Raw genomic sequence first — 17,618 nt, 5'->3', positions numbered from 1 at the left:
GTGCTCCCTAAGGGAACTGCCCTGGATTCTGCCTCACACTGAATATGAAATCGTGATTACATTTCGACCAGGGATGAAAAACGGGTAGGCCGATGGGGGTGGAAGAGCAAGGGTATCAGACCCCTGACCCAATAGCAATCATCCCGAGTGACAAGCTCCTAGGAATCACGGCAACCATAACTCAGAAAGAATTACATGAAGAAATCCAAAACCTGATGAGTCCGGAGCAATTACAAGCGTGGATTGCACAAAGAGAACATTACATGATAAAAGATCAGTTGCCCTACTTCAGGAATCGTTTATTCTTACCAAACCAAGAACTACGAGAACAAGTCATGTCCGGTTATCGTGATTCCTTGATCGAGGGCCACCCCGGAATCGCTAAAACCCTAGCCAAGGTAAAACGAAATTATTGGTGGCCCACGTGGTGTAAAGACATTATCCAAGTCATCCTATCTTGTGGAGTGTGTGCTCAAAACAAGTCATCCAAGCAGAAACCGGCTGGGCTATTACTACCATTGGAAATCCCACCAGCACCCTGGCACACGTTGTCCCTCGATTTTATTACTGTCTTACCACCCAGTCAAGGGTTTAACACTATTCTTGTGGTCATTGACCTATTTTCAAAAATGGCTTCCAAATGCTTCCACTCTGGCAAAGGTATTTCTTGAAGGCATCGTACGGCTCCATGGGTTTTCTTCAGTTTTAGTCTTAGACCGAGGTACTCAATTTGTATCTAACTTCTGGAGAAAATGCTGCTCTATGGCCCAGATCGATATCCGGCTATCCACCAGTCACCATCCCCAAACGGATGGTCAAACTGCAGTATCTGCGTTGCCTGTTACACCAAGCTGAAGGAATTTGGTTCGACCTATTATGGATAGCTGAATATGCTTATAATAATTCCCTACACACCAGCACAGGGCAGACACCCTTTTATACCATGTATGGCAGGCACCCACGTACTTCTGAGTTGGACGTTCTTACAACCCTGGAAATGCCAGCAGTCAAAACCTTGCACACGACCATTTCTCAAACCTTTAAAAGGGCAGCTGAACACCTACTTCAAGCTAAGAATCGCCAAAAGAAGTTTGCTGACACCGAGCAAAGGCCACCAACTACCAAGTGGGAGACAAAGTCTGGCTGGCGTCTAAACACGTGTCCATTAAAGTAACCCAAACTTTCCGTCCAAGATACCTGGGTCCATTCACCGTCACCGTGATAAATCCTGTGGCGGTCAGACTAGCTTTGCCGTCAAACATGCATATTCATCCTGTGTTCCACGTGTCTCTCCTTAAACCTGTTCAACCTGGGACCCGGGTAGCAACGCCACCACAGCCAGTAGTAGTCGCCGGGGAGCCAGAATTTGAAGTCAAGGACATCCTGGATTCAAAGTACGTCAGATCTAAATTATACTACTTAGTAGACTGGAAGGGGTATGGTCCACAAGACAGGACATGGGAGCCTTGTGAGTACATACATGCACCTCGCTTGCTTAGACGATTTCATCAAAACCATCCAAACAAACCAGGACCAGAGAGAAGAGCCACCTTGAGAGGGGCTTTGGGGGGGGGGGGGTGCTGTCATGATTCCTGCCCCTCATGTCCCAAGCCCTCAAAGATGTCAGGCTGGAGCCAGGCCACGATCACCTACATGACCCTCAAGGGTCTCTCCATCCCTCCAAAGACCCACTTGGAGTCAGACTTGGCGCTTGTGGCACCAGACTCACTCACTCCCGTAGGATAACATTGGGGATTGGACTTGTAGTGCATTGATGGGGACAAGATGGATGCCCCCACATATTTCGGTTCCCAGAACTGCATGTGCAGTCTAGTCTTTTGGGTGTGGTTCAGCCCAGAGACACCTGGGATACCCAGAGATATTTAAGCCACGCCCAGGCTGAGAAACATGCTTTGTGTTTTCTGCACCTGCAGCGTGACACTCACCGTGTTCGGATCGGTCTCCAGTAGGCCTGCATCTTTCTTCTGCGCTCAGCTCCTGCAAGAACAAGAACACCGTTAGGAACAGCCTTACCTTGCGGCGCTTCTGCCCATGATTCATTGCTTCTTCTGTTCTGCGGGCATCTTCGGCAATGTCATTCCCATCCTGGCATGCCGCTTCCTAAGGAAAAGGGAAAAGAACAGAAAAAAGGCATAAGTAAGCATTCAGCAAATCTTCGCTTATTTTTAAAGACTGTACGAGCTTCAAACGCTTACCTGAATCCCAGCCGCTCTTGGGGGAACTCTTTCTGGGGGAACTCTGGGGGAACTTCTCATCCATCTGCAAGAGGGAAAAGACACTCCAGGTTAGCGTGCAAACATCTAGAGGCGCTGCATACCGCGCTTACTCACCGCATTTCTTCTTCATAACCGGCATCCACGCTGAAAACGTCGCGGCACCTAAAAGACACAGAAAAAGAACTCAGTTCAATACAAATACAAAAGGGTCGCATCGCGCATCGCGCTCTCACTCACCTTCAGCGCTACTCATCTCAGCAGCACGTCGCCATCCCCGGACGCCGGCCATCATCTAAGGAAGGAAAGGAACGAAGTTAGAGAACTGTTCAAAAGACTCATTATACTTACCTGTCAGACTCTTGCCAGTGAAATAACTAGGCAGCAACGAGCCCACATCAATCAACGCGCCCCTGCGCTGAAAGCAGGATGGAGAGCACACTTTCCAAGAAAACAAGGCCCAGTCTCCAGTCGAATAGACTCCAGGGAAGGGTTCGACGTCGTAAGAGGTCAGAACAGGCTGGGTGACGTCCCTGTGGATACCGGGAGAGCGTTACACTTGGCTACAAGCTCTGCGGTCCACTCTGCGTATGTGCACCTCTGCCGTTCTTTTAAAGTCTAAGCCTGTGCACTGTGCCATCCCTTCACAGCAATAGTGGAGCCTCAAGCTCTGGGGCAGGTCCCGTCAATCCCCCCAGGGCTGACTTCTCTTTGCCCCTCTGGTTTCTGAAACATTCTGTCCATGTCCCAATGTTCAGCTTTTTTAAGGGTGGGGAAGATCTCTTGTTGAAGTCATCTATGACAGGGAGTGTATGGGTGGTCAGAGAGACCCAACAGAGCACTCCTAAGGAGCGGACATTTTAGGTGTGCCATCAACACCCTTCACAGGGGCCTTTTATAATGGCAGAGTGAAGACATTAGAGATTCTACAACATGACTTTAATTTAGGGAATAGGGAGTTTTGTAAGTATTTGCAACTAAGACACCCAATTAGAGGACTGATCAATGTAGTTCACAGGATTCCCAGAGCTTTGGCAATTGAAATGAATGTATTAAAAGACGAGGTTGAGCCTAAGTAGATATCTACATTGTACAAAGCCTTACATTTCGTCATTAGGAAACTCCTGGAGAGCTTAGAAATTAAAAATGTCAGCAGACGTGAGGGAGATTTCAGAGGATGAGTGGAGGGGGTCCTTACGGTTCCCAAGATTGGTGTCAAATAGTTCCAAACTACAACTGATTCAATTCAAATGCCTATACCATATATACTATTACATAGAAAAGCTTGCAAAAATGGATAGAAAGTTAGATAACCAATTTCCGAGGGGTTGTAAAAAGAAGGGATTTTTTAAAATATAATGTGGGGGGGGGATTGACTAGGGTTACTGGAATACGATTGTTCACAAATTGTTGCAGGTATTGAGTAGGCTAGTTGATAGCACACCGAAATCAGTTTTGTTGGGGTGTGAGAGGACACAGATCTTAATCATCATGCTATAACTTTTATGAAGAAAGCCTTTCCTTTGGTCCAAAGATATATTGCTATGCACTGTGCTGATCCTTATCTACCTACAATATTTGCATAGGGAAGGGAGATGGACAAAGTTACATAACAACAGGGGATACCACACAAATTTGAGAAAGTATACAGGTTTTGGGAACACCTTCATGGCTAAAAATATGACTGTCATAAAAGAGATTGGGGAGTGAAATGGATGTACCGAAATATTCGCTGTATGATCAATGTTATTGTATTATTAAGAATGTTATTGTTTCCTTCAATAAAACTGCAGTAAAATGTTTCCTATATAAATATATATAAGCCCCTAGGATTCTGAAGGCCATCCTCATACAATTGAGCACTATTGATCTCATTAAATATTTTGGTAAGTGATTTGTTTTACCAAAAAGTGCATAGTTAGTCATTTGGGGTATGCAACATTCCTTACTTAAATCTCACCATACCAGAAGAAATATATTCAGGATCCTGTACAAGATTATTTTGAAAATGCTGGACTCAGTGTTTCAATACAAATCTGTGCTCTTTACCACAGTTCCCTTGAAATACTATAACGTACCTGTTGTCTAAGTCGGTCTCCTGAGAGTCCTCGATGGCCTTCCCCACAGCCATAAGCACAGCCTAGAGACTTCACAATTTTGATCAGCATTGTAAGGGCCAGTTTGTGTGTGCTTACTGGGGTATTATCATCCTTGAGTACATAAGATAAAGTGAAAGAGAATGGAAAAGAAAAAACATGAGAAATTGGATATTTGAAACAAGAAGTAAAACACCAGAGTAGAAATTATACAAGAAACAACACTTACCGCCACCAAGCTGTAACACTGACCCTCTGAAGTTTACTGCTCCATATTTCCACATCAAATAAAGGATTCTATACTTTGATGCATTGCAAATGTATGCCAGTACTTTTCTTTTCAGAGAATTCCAAAAACCTGTATCACAGATATCCCTAGGAACTCACAAAGACTTCAGGGAAGTGCCAAGGATTTTTATTTTCATACAACAAAAAGGCTTTAGCTGTGCACTGAATATTCGGCAGAGCAGTGGTAAACAAATGCTTCAAACTCCGGCCCTAGCTGGGGAAGGAGTTTTGGAAGTGGCACTAGGGCTGTCCCTCTCCCTCTTGTCTCCCGTGGGATGCTCACTCTAGCCCATGCGTACGTAACCCCCATTGATAGTGGTACGGATCGATAACCCTTACTGTCTAGTTCCTTCCTTAGCCTATGCAACAGTGCCTTGCCTATTGGACCAGCAAAGACCAACCACTTTCACTCTCACCTTGCCCTTCTACTGTACCTTCTTCTTCTCCTCGACTCCTTCCCATCCTCCTTCTGTCCCTCCGTTGTTTCTCTCCTCCAACTCATTGCTGCCAACCTTTGATGTCACTACTTTCTTTCCCATTCTTTTAATCTCCTCCCACCACTACCAATACTCTCCTCCCATTACTACCACTACATTCCTCCCACTACTAACACTACTGTCCTCCCAGTACTTTCCTTCCACTACCACTAGTACCAACACTCTCTTCCTACTACTGCTACTCTCCTTCCACTAGGAACAAGTTACTTACCTGTAACTCCCGTTCTCCAGCATGGGTATATTTAATGGATTCACATGCTTATGAATATTCCACGTCGTCAGGCTGGGAATCCTCTGTAACAATAAAGCAGTTTTGCTTTCAATTTTAAAACTGCTAGGACACTCCTTCCTGAGGACTACAAAATCCTCTCCAAACCCAGACCCAACAGGCTTAGAGGCGGACTTGCCCTCTTTTTTCCCTGAGTGGGTCCCTGCTTTCATCATACCTACTGAATCCTACTCCTCTTTTGAATGCCTCGTCTGTAGGCTTGGGGTCTCGCCTACTCTCTCTCTCACCCTCGCCACCAGCTACAGGCCCCTTGGCCCTACCTCTCTCTTCCTCTCTGAATGGGCCGATCTTGCCTCCTCCCTCTCAACCTCGTCTTCCAAACTTCTCTTCCTTGGTGACTTCAATAACCACCTCAACTCCCTTGAATCATCCAGCTCACAGTTCCGTGCCCTCTGCAACTCTCTCTCTCACTGTTCTTCCTTTCGACCCGACCCACTCAGCCAGGCACAGTCTGGACGCCCTCATTTCTGCTGACATCCCCATCCCTAGCTCTGATCCGGTCACCACCCCCTCTCCTGTTCTGACTACTCTCTCCTCTACTCTGCGTGGGGGCCCTTAGCTCTCTATTCGAGCCCCCCCCTACCCAGCACTGCCAGCCTCCTTCGCCTTCATCTGACCGATGAAGCAAGTGTCAGTCGCTGCTTTTGCTTCCACCTACATCCCCCCTCACACACCTGCCTCTGACTCTCCATCTGACTGTCCTTGCTAACCTGTTCCTCTCCATCTCTAAAACCCGTGACATCCTAGCCCCTATCATGAGGATCCGCCTAAAACCTGCCTCCAAGAACAATGGCTGGTATAACTCTGATCTAGCATCTCTGAAACGCAAGTGCAAAGTTGCTGAATGGAAGTGGCAGACCTTGGGTTTACACTCTGACAAACTGCTCTGCCACCTGCTTCAAAGGCAATATTGTCTCTCTATCCGTTCCAAGGAGAAGACTCACATCGAAGCCTGGATCCCTGAAGCCACTAAAAACACGGTTGAGTTGTTCAAAATCTGCAAGGAACCCGCCAATCCAGCTGCAGTCTCCACCTCTCTCCTTCCTTCACAGGCTCTCTGCACCGCTTTGGCCTCCCATTTCACATCTAAAACTCAGGACATTCCGTCCTCACTCTCCTCCACCCCCCATATCCATGCCCGCGCCTGCTCCCCTGCCCCCCTTGGCTCCCCGCCTTCTACCCCTGCACTCTCCTCCCTCCTGCCCATAGTACCAGACCAGATCTCTAAAGATGTCCCCTCTATGAAGGTCACCTCCAAACAGGTGCTCCCCTGCTATTCTAGAACAATTAAGGACAACCTCTCCTCTCTCGCCCTGGCTCTCGCCGACTTCTGCAGCCACTCCTTCGCCACTGGCTCTTTCCCTCTATCTCTCAGGCACTCCCTTGTACACCCCCTCTTAAAAAAGCAGTGTGCTGACCGCTGCTGCCTGGCTAACTATTGCCCTATCTTCACGACCCCCTTCTTGGGTAAACTCTTGGCGAAGCTGGTCCTCCCCAAACTGACCCTCCACACTGAACGTGTTAGTTACCTCCGCGACCATCAATCTGGATTCAGGGCATCCAGAGGCATGGAAACTGCTCTCCTGAACACCCATGAAGTCATGCTCGCAAAGCTCGACTCTAACTCTCCCACTGTTCGCGTTCTCCTTTTAAAAAAAAAATTAAGAATTTGTTTCCATTGTTTTCTTGAAATAAAGGAAGTAAAACAAAAAGTTTCCATGTAATAATGTTCCCGCAAAAATGTCCACTGACAAAAAAGTTGCAGTTTTTTGCAGAGACATTATTACATTGAACATAAGGGGGACACCCCTGCAACCCCTGTTTGTTTTATTGTTTTTTTAATGGGAGCAGGGGACATCCCTGCAACCCATCCAGATACATAATGTCACCATATATAATGTCACCAATTGCTTGTGCCGGAGACATTATGTATGGGGACATTAATACCTGATACCAACAAAACCACGTACACCAGGTAAACTAAATAGCCAACGCTTGACATGACAGAAAATGATGACCACAGTTTTAGCTAACATATCAATCCCTGAATGTTCAACAGTTCTACCCACTATCCCACCCCACCTAATACCCCCCTCCCGTTGCCCCCAAACTTTCGAAAACTTCATTGGACAGCCTCTCACATTATACACCCTTCTCTCCAGGGCCATGCATCTGTCCGTCCCCGCAAGCCAACGGGTCATCCGGGGGCGATCCGGTGCCCCCCACAAGTAGGCAACCACTTTCTTGACTAGTCCCAACGCCACCGACAGAAATGTCTTTTCATGTTTAGTTGTTCTCATTCTCCTTCCCCTCTCCTCAGACGTTGACATTGTCAACCATTCTATCCTCATAAAATGACTATGCGATACCATCAGCATCACTGACCGGGCACTGAATTGGCTGACCTCTTTCTTCACTAATCACCCTTCCCAGTTGCAAGATGGGCCCTTTCTCATCCACCAGCACACATTTTACCTGTGGTGTCCCCCAGGGCTCTATCCTATCGCCATGGCTCTTCCATACCTATCTCGTCACTCTGGCTCACCTGATCTCCTCGTTCTCCCACCATCTCCAGTGCTATGCTGAGGACACACAGTTTTCCTTCAAACTTCCCTCTACTACCTCCACTTCCTCCTCTCTCATCAACCATTGTCTGGATGCCAATGAGGCATAGCATGCAGCTAACTATCTCTGTCTTAATGCCAGTAAGATGGAGAACCTTCTCATTGGAACACCTGCACCCTCCTTTCCTCATACCCTCTGGCCATCCTCTCTGGGCCCTCTACCTCCACCATCCTATCCTGTGAGGCAAAAAAACTTTGGGGTCATCTTCGTCTCTGATCTCTCCTTCACCCCTCACATCGTGGACCTTACCAAGAAGGCCCACTTCCAGCTCCACACTCCTTAGAGGCATTCTCCCTTTCCTCGCCTTCCCCCAGGAGCTCAATGTTTCCAGAGCTCTGGCCCTCTCTAGGCTAGACTACTGCAACAGCCTTTTTCTCAATCTCCCTCTTTCCTCCCTACGTCCCCTCCAGCTAATCCAAAATAGGGCTGCAAGATTTCTCCTTGGATTCAATCCCAAGGACCATATCTCTCCAGCCCTAAAATCTCTCCACTGGCTCCTGGTGGCTACAAGGATCAAATTCAAGACCCTCTGCATCATCTACAAAGCTTTCTGGGACCTGGGACCATGCTATCTCCAACTTTCCATCCTCAAATTCTCCCTTGTTAGAGCCCTCCGCTCCTCTAACTCTTTGATTGTCAAATACTTCTCCAAGCAGAGGGTGGGGGGTAGGCCTCTCTCCTCAGCTGGTGCCTCTGTTTGGAACTGTCTCTAGGCCCCTCTCAGACTTCCTCCTTAAATTCTGGAAACTGCTCAAAACTCTGCTTTTCTCTACCTCTTTCCCGTCCCTGCTAATCACCCCACTGCTGCTGAGACCGGTGGCCTAGTCCTCAAGAATCTCATAGGATACCAGGCCCTTCTATCCAGTCTATACCAGCACCTGTCCCCCCACTGCACTGCCCCTGCGGGCCCCTGCTTGGCGGCTCTACATCCCACCCTTGGGAGTTGCCTGCTCAAGCACTTAACCTGAGGCCTCCACCTTGGCTTCCGTTGGCACTGCCCTCCCGAGTACTCCACCAGCACATGTTCATTTCATGCCCCCCCCACCGATCCCTACCTCCTGCACTTCTCTTCACTGCACTTTCATATCTGAATACCACACAGCCTAGTAGGACCACAACTGTATATTTATTGTTTTGACAATGTTTTTCTCTTCCCTGTTCCCCTCCCGTTTAGCTTTGTGGCGCTTTAAAACACAATTCTGTTGTATAAGCGCCTAACAAATGCTCAATAAACTAAACTAAACTATAGGCTATCAATGTCACTTTGAGTCATACTGCCCCAGCCAATGACAGTGGTCCTCCTTAACTCGACCCCCGGAGGCCATCTTCAGATTTAAAGCACACATATGTGGCAGTTGGAACCAAGAACAGAGCAATAGAGGGGCAGAAGGGAGGGTCCCATGTGAATCGATGAAAGATACCCATGCTGGAGAACAGTAGTTACAGATAAGTAGGTAAGTAACTTGTTCCTTCTACAGCAGGGAATCTTTCATGGATTCACATGCTTATGAATAAGATTACACAGCAGTTCACATACTCAACCAATGGGAGGCAGTAAAGCTCGACAGAAGCAATGAACTCACCACTAGAACACTCAACTCAATTAAATAGATTGTGAAGCACCACTTGTGTGACACAGGACTCCTCCCTGTAATCCCTGTCAACGCAGTAGAATTTTGTGATGGTGTGGGTCGAAGGCATATATAGTATGTTCAGCGCAGGTTGGCCTCAGTTCTGTTTTTCCCCCTTTAATAGCAGAGATAGCGGCAAAACACGAGGGTGAACGTACTCAGCTTGATGGAACGGAAGCTGTAATAGCACGGGAAATTCTACTGAGGGGTAGGATGGGAGGGTGATGAGGAATACGTGGGAGGAACATCCAGTCGAAAGAATGTTACCAGGGGTAAGTAACTTGTTCTTCGATTGGATTGTGTTTTCCCATCCCATGTATTCCTCATCTTTGACAGACTCCCACAGCAGCATTTGGTTTGGAGGAGGGAGTAGAATTTAAATTCATATATTTTCATAGACGGAGTGCAAGACTGCCTTGCCAAAAGTACCATCCTGACCGAGGGAAGATTCCAGGCAATAATGCTATGTGAATGTGTGGAATGAAGAACACGTTGCTGCTTCACAAATGTTTTTAATTGATATGCCCTTTTGCAGGGCTGTAGAGGTAGCCATGCCTCTGGTGAAATGGGCCCTTTAACCTTCAGGAGGGTCTTTCCCTGCCAGACTGTAACATTCTGAGATTGCTAGAATTATCCATCTGGAAAAAGTCTGTTTAGTCAGCCTGACCCAGTTTATGTCCTGTATATCCAATGAAAAGTTGATCATCAATGCGTAGCTTAGACAATCTAGAGATTTAAAAGCTGAACACTCTCTGAGGGTCTAACCTATGTAGTCTTTCCTCCTCCTTGCCAGGATGAGGGGAGGGATAGAAAGAAGGAAGAACAATTTTCTGACCTATATGAAAATCCAAAATGATTTTGGGCAAAAATGAAGGTTTGACCCTTAAAATAACCCTCCCCTTGTGGAAGATAGTAAAGAATCGTTTTAAAGGTTAACAACCTTAAAGGAAATGAGTGTAAGGGTTCGAAAGGTGCGCACATTAGGAATTTTGCAACCAGATTAAGGTCCCAAACTGGAACCTGGAAAGGAGATGGGAGGCAACACATTGGTGAGCCCCTTTAGGAATAGTTTCACTAGTGGAATTTTGAAGTAGCAACATTCCTCTGACGAGCGCTTAAAGATGGATAGCCCTGCCAAGTAGCCTTCAATAGTACCAATCTGGAGCCCCAGATTGGCTAAAGCTAGGAGAAAGGATAACACATCCAGTGTTTTACATAGAAAAGGATCTACATTCTTTTCCCTGCACCAGTTGCAGAATTTATTCCAACGGCAATGATACATAGACTTTGTTGCTGGCCTTCACGAGAGAAGGTCCTCTCTTTGTGGAAGACGCATCGGAGGACAGATGGACATGCCCAGAAGGTCCATGTGCCACGTCCTCCTGGCCCAATACGGGACAATTAGGATCATCTGTTTCCTGAACCTTCTCAACCTCCTGATCACATGAGGAATGACGGGGACTGGAGAAAAAGCGCACAGGAATGTAAACTCCCAGTCCACTATGAACGTGTCTCCTAGAGCTCCTCTTGGGGGAAATTCCCTCGAGCAATATAGTTTACACTTCCAGTTCGTCGTCGCAAACAGATCGACTTGAGTGGTTCCCCAAAGGTTGAAGATCTCTTGAAGGACTTCCTGAGCTAGTTCCCACTCGTGGGAGACTGTGCTGTGCCTGCTCAGAGCCTGCGCTGCCGTGTTCTCCTCTCCGGCTAGGTGAGCTGCCGATAGGGTGATTGCCCAGTACCAGAGCTGCATTGCTTGTCTGCACAGTGGTAGTGACCCTACACCTCCTCTCTTGTTGAGGTAGTACATGGTCATTGTGTTGTCCGCCATAATCAGAACATTATTTCCCTGTACAGAGGGTAGAAAGGCCTTCAACGCTAGTCTGATTGCCCTCAGCTCCAAAAGATTGATATGTAGTTTGAACTCCCATGGAGACGAACGACCGCTGACTGTCAGATTGTTGGTATGGGCTCCCCACCCCGTGAGTGAAGCATCCGTCACTACTGTTATCTCCGGCCATGGTCGCCAAAAAGGTTCTCCCTTCAGAATATTGTCCTCGCAGGCCCACCACAGAAGATCCTGTGAAACCCTAGTTGAAGGAACAAGTTACTTACCTGTAACTGTTGTTCTCCAGCATGGGTCTGGCATGGATTCACATGCTCATGAATACAATACATCCGGTGGTGGGGCACCTACCCCTCCGACCATGGGAGGTGGCAAGGCTCAACATTAAGCATTTCAAAAAGTCAACATTAAGCATCTCTTACCTCCTCACCAGGCTCACCTTCAAGCGAACAGGTTACGCAGCACTGCTTGGCCGACGCTGGACTCCTCCCTGGAATCCCGGTCAATGCAGTAAAATCTCGTGAAGGTGTGCGTCGACCTCCACGTAGTAGCCCTGCAGATGTCCAGCAGGGGCACACCAGACAGGAACGCCGTGGTAGCAGCGATCGCTCTGGTTGAGTGGACTCTCGGACGGCCGGGCAACCGGTGACAATGCATGATGCAGCCGGAGAGCCATCTGGAAATGGAAGCCTTCGAGAGGGCCTTCCCTTGGTTCAGAGGTCCAAAGTTCACAAACAGCTGTGATGTCTTCCGAAAACTCTTTGTGCGGTCCACGTAGAACTTCAGCGCTCTAGCCACATCCAGCGAGTGCACAGTCCTCTCAGCCGGCGACGAAGGCGACAGGAAGAAAACAGGTAACACCAAGGGCTCGTTGGGATGGAAGTCCGACGGTACCTTGGGCATGAAGGAGGGGTGCGTCCTCAGCACTACCCTCGTGGAATGTCAGGTATGGAGGTTTACAGGAGAGGGCCTGGATCTCTCCCACTCGTCGTGCGGAGGTGATGGCCACAAGAAACGCTGTCTTCCACGACAGGAACTTCAACTGTGCTGAATGCAGTGGCTCGAATGGCGGCCCCATGAGCCTGGTCAGCAGCACGTTGAGCTCCCATGCCGGGGCCGGAGCCTTCACCGGCGGGAACGATTGGAAGAGTCCTTTCATGAACTCCTTCACCAGGCGATGAGACCATAGAGATGACAGCCCCGGAGTTCTGGTGTAGTGGGAGATAGCCACCAGATGGATCTGGATGGAGGCATGTGCCAGCCCCGCCTTGGCCAGCGACAGCAAGTACGGCAGCACTTGAGGGGCCGTAATCCGCAGAGGGTTCATCTTCTGTGCACGGCATCAGACAGAGAACGTCTTCCGTTTGTGTCCATAGCACTTGAGAGTCAAGGACCCCCTGGCCTTTGCGAGCACCTCCTTGCAGTCTGCCGGGATATTGTACCCTCTGAACTCTAGTGCTGCAGGAGCCAGGCCTGCAGGTTCAGCGATCCTGGGTCGTGGTGGAGGATGGCGCCTCCTTCCCTCGTGAGAAGATCCGCGTCCATCGGTAGTTTGACCGGGGGGGATGCTGGCATGTACAGAAGGTCCAGGAACCAGATCTTCCTCGGCCACCCCAGTGCGACGAGGATCATCCTGCACCGGGACCGTCTGAGTTGACTGATGAGTCGCAGCGGCAACGGCAACGGCAGGAACGCATACAGGAATAGGCCGTCCCAGGGGAATGAGAAGGCATCGCCCATACTCCCCGCCTGGGGAAACCTGCTGGTGAACCTCCAGCACTTGGCGTTCGTCGCTGTTACGAATAGGTTGATCTGGGGATTGCCCCATCGCCCGAATAGGAGATCCACTTGATCCTGCCGCAGCTCCCACTCGTGGCACGAGCGCAGCTCCCTGCTGAGTGAGTCGGCGATGGTGTTCTTTATTCCTGCCAGATGGAAGGGGACCAGGAACATCGCTTGGGCGATGGCCCAGTGCCACAGATCCTGCGCTTCCTTGGATAGGGCTGGGGATCTAGTGCCCCCCTGCTTCTGGATGTAGAACATCGTGGTGGTGTTGTCGGTGAAGATCCTTACCACTTTGCCCTTGAGGGATGGAAGGAACGACCTGAGGGCCCAGAACACAGCTCGGAGCTCAAGGACATTGATGTGTAGTGACCTCTCCTCTGGGAGCCAAAGACCTCTTGTCTGGAGATCTCCGGTGTGTGCTCCCCATCCCTCCAGGGATGCGTCCGTCGTCACCTTTTCCTGATGTGCCGGGGTCTGGAAGTCCATGCCCGCCGCTAGATGCGCGGAGGTGCCCCACTACCGGATCGCTTGGCGGAAAGCCTCATTGAGTGAGATCCTGTCTTCGAAGCTGCCTGCCGCTTGCATCCAACGGGTGTCGAGGAACTCCTGCAGTGGTCTCATCCGCAACCTGCATAGGCGCACGAGGTAGATGCACAATGACATCATGCCGAGTAGGGACTTGATGGACCTCACCCTGGCCATGTCCATGGTCAACAGCCGTTGTACCCTGCCCAGGTTGGCCTTCGTCCTTTCCTCTGACAGTGAAGGCAATCGCACCACTGTGTCGAGTCTGGCTCCCAGGAACAGGGCGTCTTGCGACGGTACCAAGTGGGATTTCGCAAAGCTGATTGAGAATCCCAGATCCGTGAGCAGTTGGACGGTCTTTGCTGTGTGGTTGACGGCGAGTTCCCTTGATTTTGCTCGGATGAGCCAATCGTCCAGGTAGGGGTAGAAGTGGATCCCCTGCAGGCGCAGCCATGCCGCCACTGGTGCTAGGCACTTGGTGAACACCCTGGGCGCCGACTTCAATCCGAAGGGAAGGGCCTTGAACTGATAGTGCCGCCCTTGGACCACAAATCGTAGGAATTTTCTATGTCCTTTTAGAATGGGGATGTGGAAGTAGGCATCCTCTAAGTCCAGAGACGACAGGAAGTCACCTTACTCCAGCTGTCCCAACACGTGCTGGAGGGTGACCATCTGGAATTTCTGGGACTTGATGTACTTGTTTAGACGACGAAGGTCCAGGATGGGTTGCCAAGGGCCAGTCTTCTTCCGGACGAGGAAGTACTGCGAGTACACTCCGGAGCCCCGGAGCCTCTTTGGGATGAGTTCTATGGCTCCCTTTCTTAGCGTTGCTCGTACCTCCAGAAGTAGTTGTGGGATGTGGTTTTCCTTCCTGGCCACGGGTGGAATATGGGGACACCTCCTTTGAAACTCCAGAGTGTGCCCGCAGGCCAGGGCATCTAGCACCCAACGGTCGGTGGAGATGGATTTGCACACGCTGAGGAAATTCGCCAGCCGGCCTCCCATCGGGGTGCTCGGGTTTGGGCCCGACGCCACGGCCGGTTCAGTCCTGTTTCACCGCAGCCTTGCCGCCTTGCCCTCCTTGGCGACGACGACCGGATCCTCCGGTCTTGCTGCGTCCTCTGTAGGCTTCCTGTGACGAGGAGCGGGCCGCTTGGCAGTACGACGAGGAGCCGCCGCCAAACCCTTTGGAGGCACCTTGCTTGCCTATGGAGCTCCGAAAGTACGGCCGTTGTTGTTGTAGAACACCCAAGGCACGAGCCGTCTCGGTGTCCGCCTTGATGGCCTGCAGTGACTCGTCCACTGTCTTGCTGAACAGGTTGTTCCCGTCGAAGGATATGTCCAGAACCCTGGTCTGCACGTCCTGGCGGAAATTGGTGGCCTTGAGCCAACCGTGCCGGCGAAGGCAAACGGAAACGCTGTTGCCCATCTGGCGAAAGCCGGTGTCGGCGATGTCCGTGGCCACCGTAATGCCGTGGTCCGAAGCCACCTCGCCTTCCTGTAGGATTTCCAGGGCCTCAGCCCTCTTGTCGTCTGGGAGGAAGTCCAGGAGGGGAGGGATCTTGAACCACAGCTCCCTGTCGTAGCAAGCCACGATCGCGAGCGCCTTGGCCGCTTCAATAGTCGTCGCCGCCGACGAGATGACTTGTCGTCCCATGGCGTCCAGCTTCTTTCCCTCGCCGTCCAGGGGGGAAGTGGAAGTTGAGGCCGTCGCCCCCGCCGATGTCTTCTTGGCCGCCGCAGAAACCACTGAATCCGGGGACGGCTGTGCTCCGAGGAACATAGGGGCGCAGTCCTGACCCGGTACTTCTTCTCGTACCGGTCTCTCTTAGCAGGAGCCGTGGACGGGTTCTTGAGGTGCGCCAGCCCCTCGTCCCAGATGTTGTCCAGTAAAAGGACGGAGAGGACAGTCTTCCTCTTGGCCTCCCGTTGTTGGTAGAGGAAGCCCTCCTTCTTCTGTTCTTCGCGGCAGAGCTGGAAGAGCTCAGATGCACTGGCAATCATGGTGTGGATGAGCCAATTTTGTTGGGGGGGGTTGAGGAGGTGGTGATGGGAGGTCCATACCGTTGCCGCCTCCGTTCCCGTCTCATCCCTCGGAGGAGGGGATGGGGGTGAAGGCTGAGAGGGGGGGGGTGGACTGGTCTCTGCTTGTTAGGTGGGCTCCCCGACGGTCCAGACTCAGCTCGGTCGTCAGTGGAGGGTAAGGGCATCCTTGTCCTTATCTCCGTACACAGGGCCTGTATGGCCATCAAGATAGCTCCTGAATTGTCCCCTGGTATGGGCACTGGCTGCAACGGGACCGATGGCTGGGGCGTAGGGCCCACCGCGGCCCTATCTTCCTCGTCGGCTCCCCCATTGCTCTCTTCGTCGGCCTTGTTGGGATCCTTCCGTTGGGCCCTGAATTCCTCTGACTTCTTGTCCTGGATCCTTTGGATGGTAGCCAACTCATCCTCAGAGGTGGTATCCGTGTCTGTTATGGCTACCGTACCCTCCCCTCTTTTCCCTGCTGGGGTTTCACGGGGGTCTTCTCGATAGGCAGAAAAGAAGATTCCCTCTGGGGTGGCAGGGAAACTCTAGTCTGTGAAGCCGTCTCCACTGGGGAAGCCTCCGTAGGTTTCGCCAGGGCCACCACGACTCCTTCAATCGAGGCCTTAGCCGGGTGAATCAGGGCCTTCACGACCTTGGGCGTGCCTGAGGCCTTCACCTTGGGGGGAGGGTCGCCGCCTCGCTCCCCCTCGGCTGTCTCCGTCGGGATCGACCGGGGCTTCTCCCGAAGCTTACCCGGGTTCTCTGACTTCCTCTTCAACGAGCCAGAGCGTTGGCCCGTGGTTAATGGCGTCAGTGATACTGTGCCCTGCCGGGCAGCCGAGGAGCCCGACCGATCAGCGTTCCCGGTGCCCGCGGACTCGCAGTGCTTTGCCTTTTGCTGGGCCCACATCGCCGGAGCGCCCTCAAATGTCTTAGAAGACCGCTCAGATTTCTTCTTCTTCTCACCTGCTGCTGGGCTCTTCCCCTCCAGCCAGTTGGTGAGTCGAGTATGATGATCCCTCATTGTTCGTTCGGACATGTTGTTACAAAACGCACAATCCTTCTCCACGTGCGATTTGTCGTCGTGAAGGCATTAGAGGCACAGAGAGTGCTCATCCTCCTTAAAGACGTTCTGTAGTTCGCATCCAGGGCAGCTCCTGAACAGCTTGGATCCAATAGGCGTCATGCTTTCTTCGTCCTGGGCCATGTCCACGCGGGGTACGCCTCAAAGATCTTCTGAAATCCTCTGAGAAGTAGAAAACTCGATGAAAAGATGCCCTTGAGAGCATAGAAAATTCTGAAAACGGGTCCCTGTTGATCGGAAGTATAATCGGTGAGGCTTGATGCTCGATTGACCGAAAAAATAAGAGTAAACTCTTCGAAAAAACGCAAAACGCAGTAAAACGCAGTAAAAGCTCAAGAGCTACAGCACTAGGACAGCACGAGGACTCCCAACACTTTTCCCCTCCCCCTCTCCCATGCACTTGCGCGTTCTCAATGTCACTGGGCCTAGTAAGATCGCTGTTTTGTTCTCCCCTGTTTCCCTCCCTTACTTTGTCGCTCTCTGAAACACTTGTGTACGAGCGCGATAGAAATAAAATATCATATCTTATCATAACACTTGAACGTCCGGTAAAAATCTAAAGATGGCTGCCAGAGGAGGGGCTTAGGTAGAGGGCAGTCATTGGCTGGGGGCAGTATGACCCAGAGACCAGTGATTGGTTATTAGTAGAAAGACAGGTCAGAAACAAAACTGAAACTGATTTTTTTCTTT

The 17,618-nt window shown here is 50.6% G+C and overlaps 1 protein-coding gene across 21 annotated transcripts in view; it reads right to left on the bottom strand.

Moving 5' to 3' along the window:
* Nucleotides 1-17,618, bottom strand: part of UNC80 (unc-80 homolog, NALCN channel complex subunit) — a 3,486,058-nt gene that overhangs the window by 2,601,719 nt on the left and 866,721 nt on the right. For all 21 annotated transcript variants that reach the window (XM_069615884.1, XM_069615886.1, XM_069615890.1 and 18 more), the window contains one exon: nucleotides 4,313-4,444. In XM_069615884.1, the coding sequence (XP_069471985.1) occupies nucleotides 4,313-4,444 (132 nt within the window). The remainder of the gene's footprint in view (nucleotides 1-4,312; nucleotides 4,445-17,618) is intronic.

This window comes from Ambystoma mexicanum, chromosome 9 (genome assembly GCF_040938575.1).
Source record: "Ambystoma mexicanum isolate Mex_15411 chromosome 9, UKY_AmexF1_1, whole genome shotgun sequence".
Taxonomy (NCBI): Eukaryota; Metazoa; Chordata; class Amphibia; order Caudata; family Ambystomatidae; genus Ambystoma; species Ambystoma mexicanum.
The sequence above is the reverse complement of the archived record's forward strand: the minus strand, read 5'-3'. Positions and strand labels throughout refer to the sequence as shown.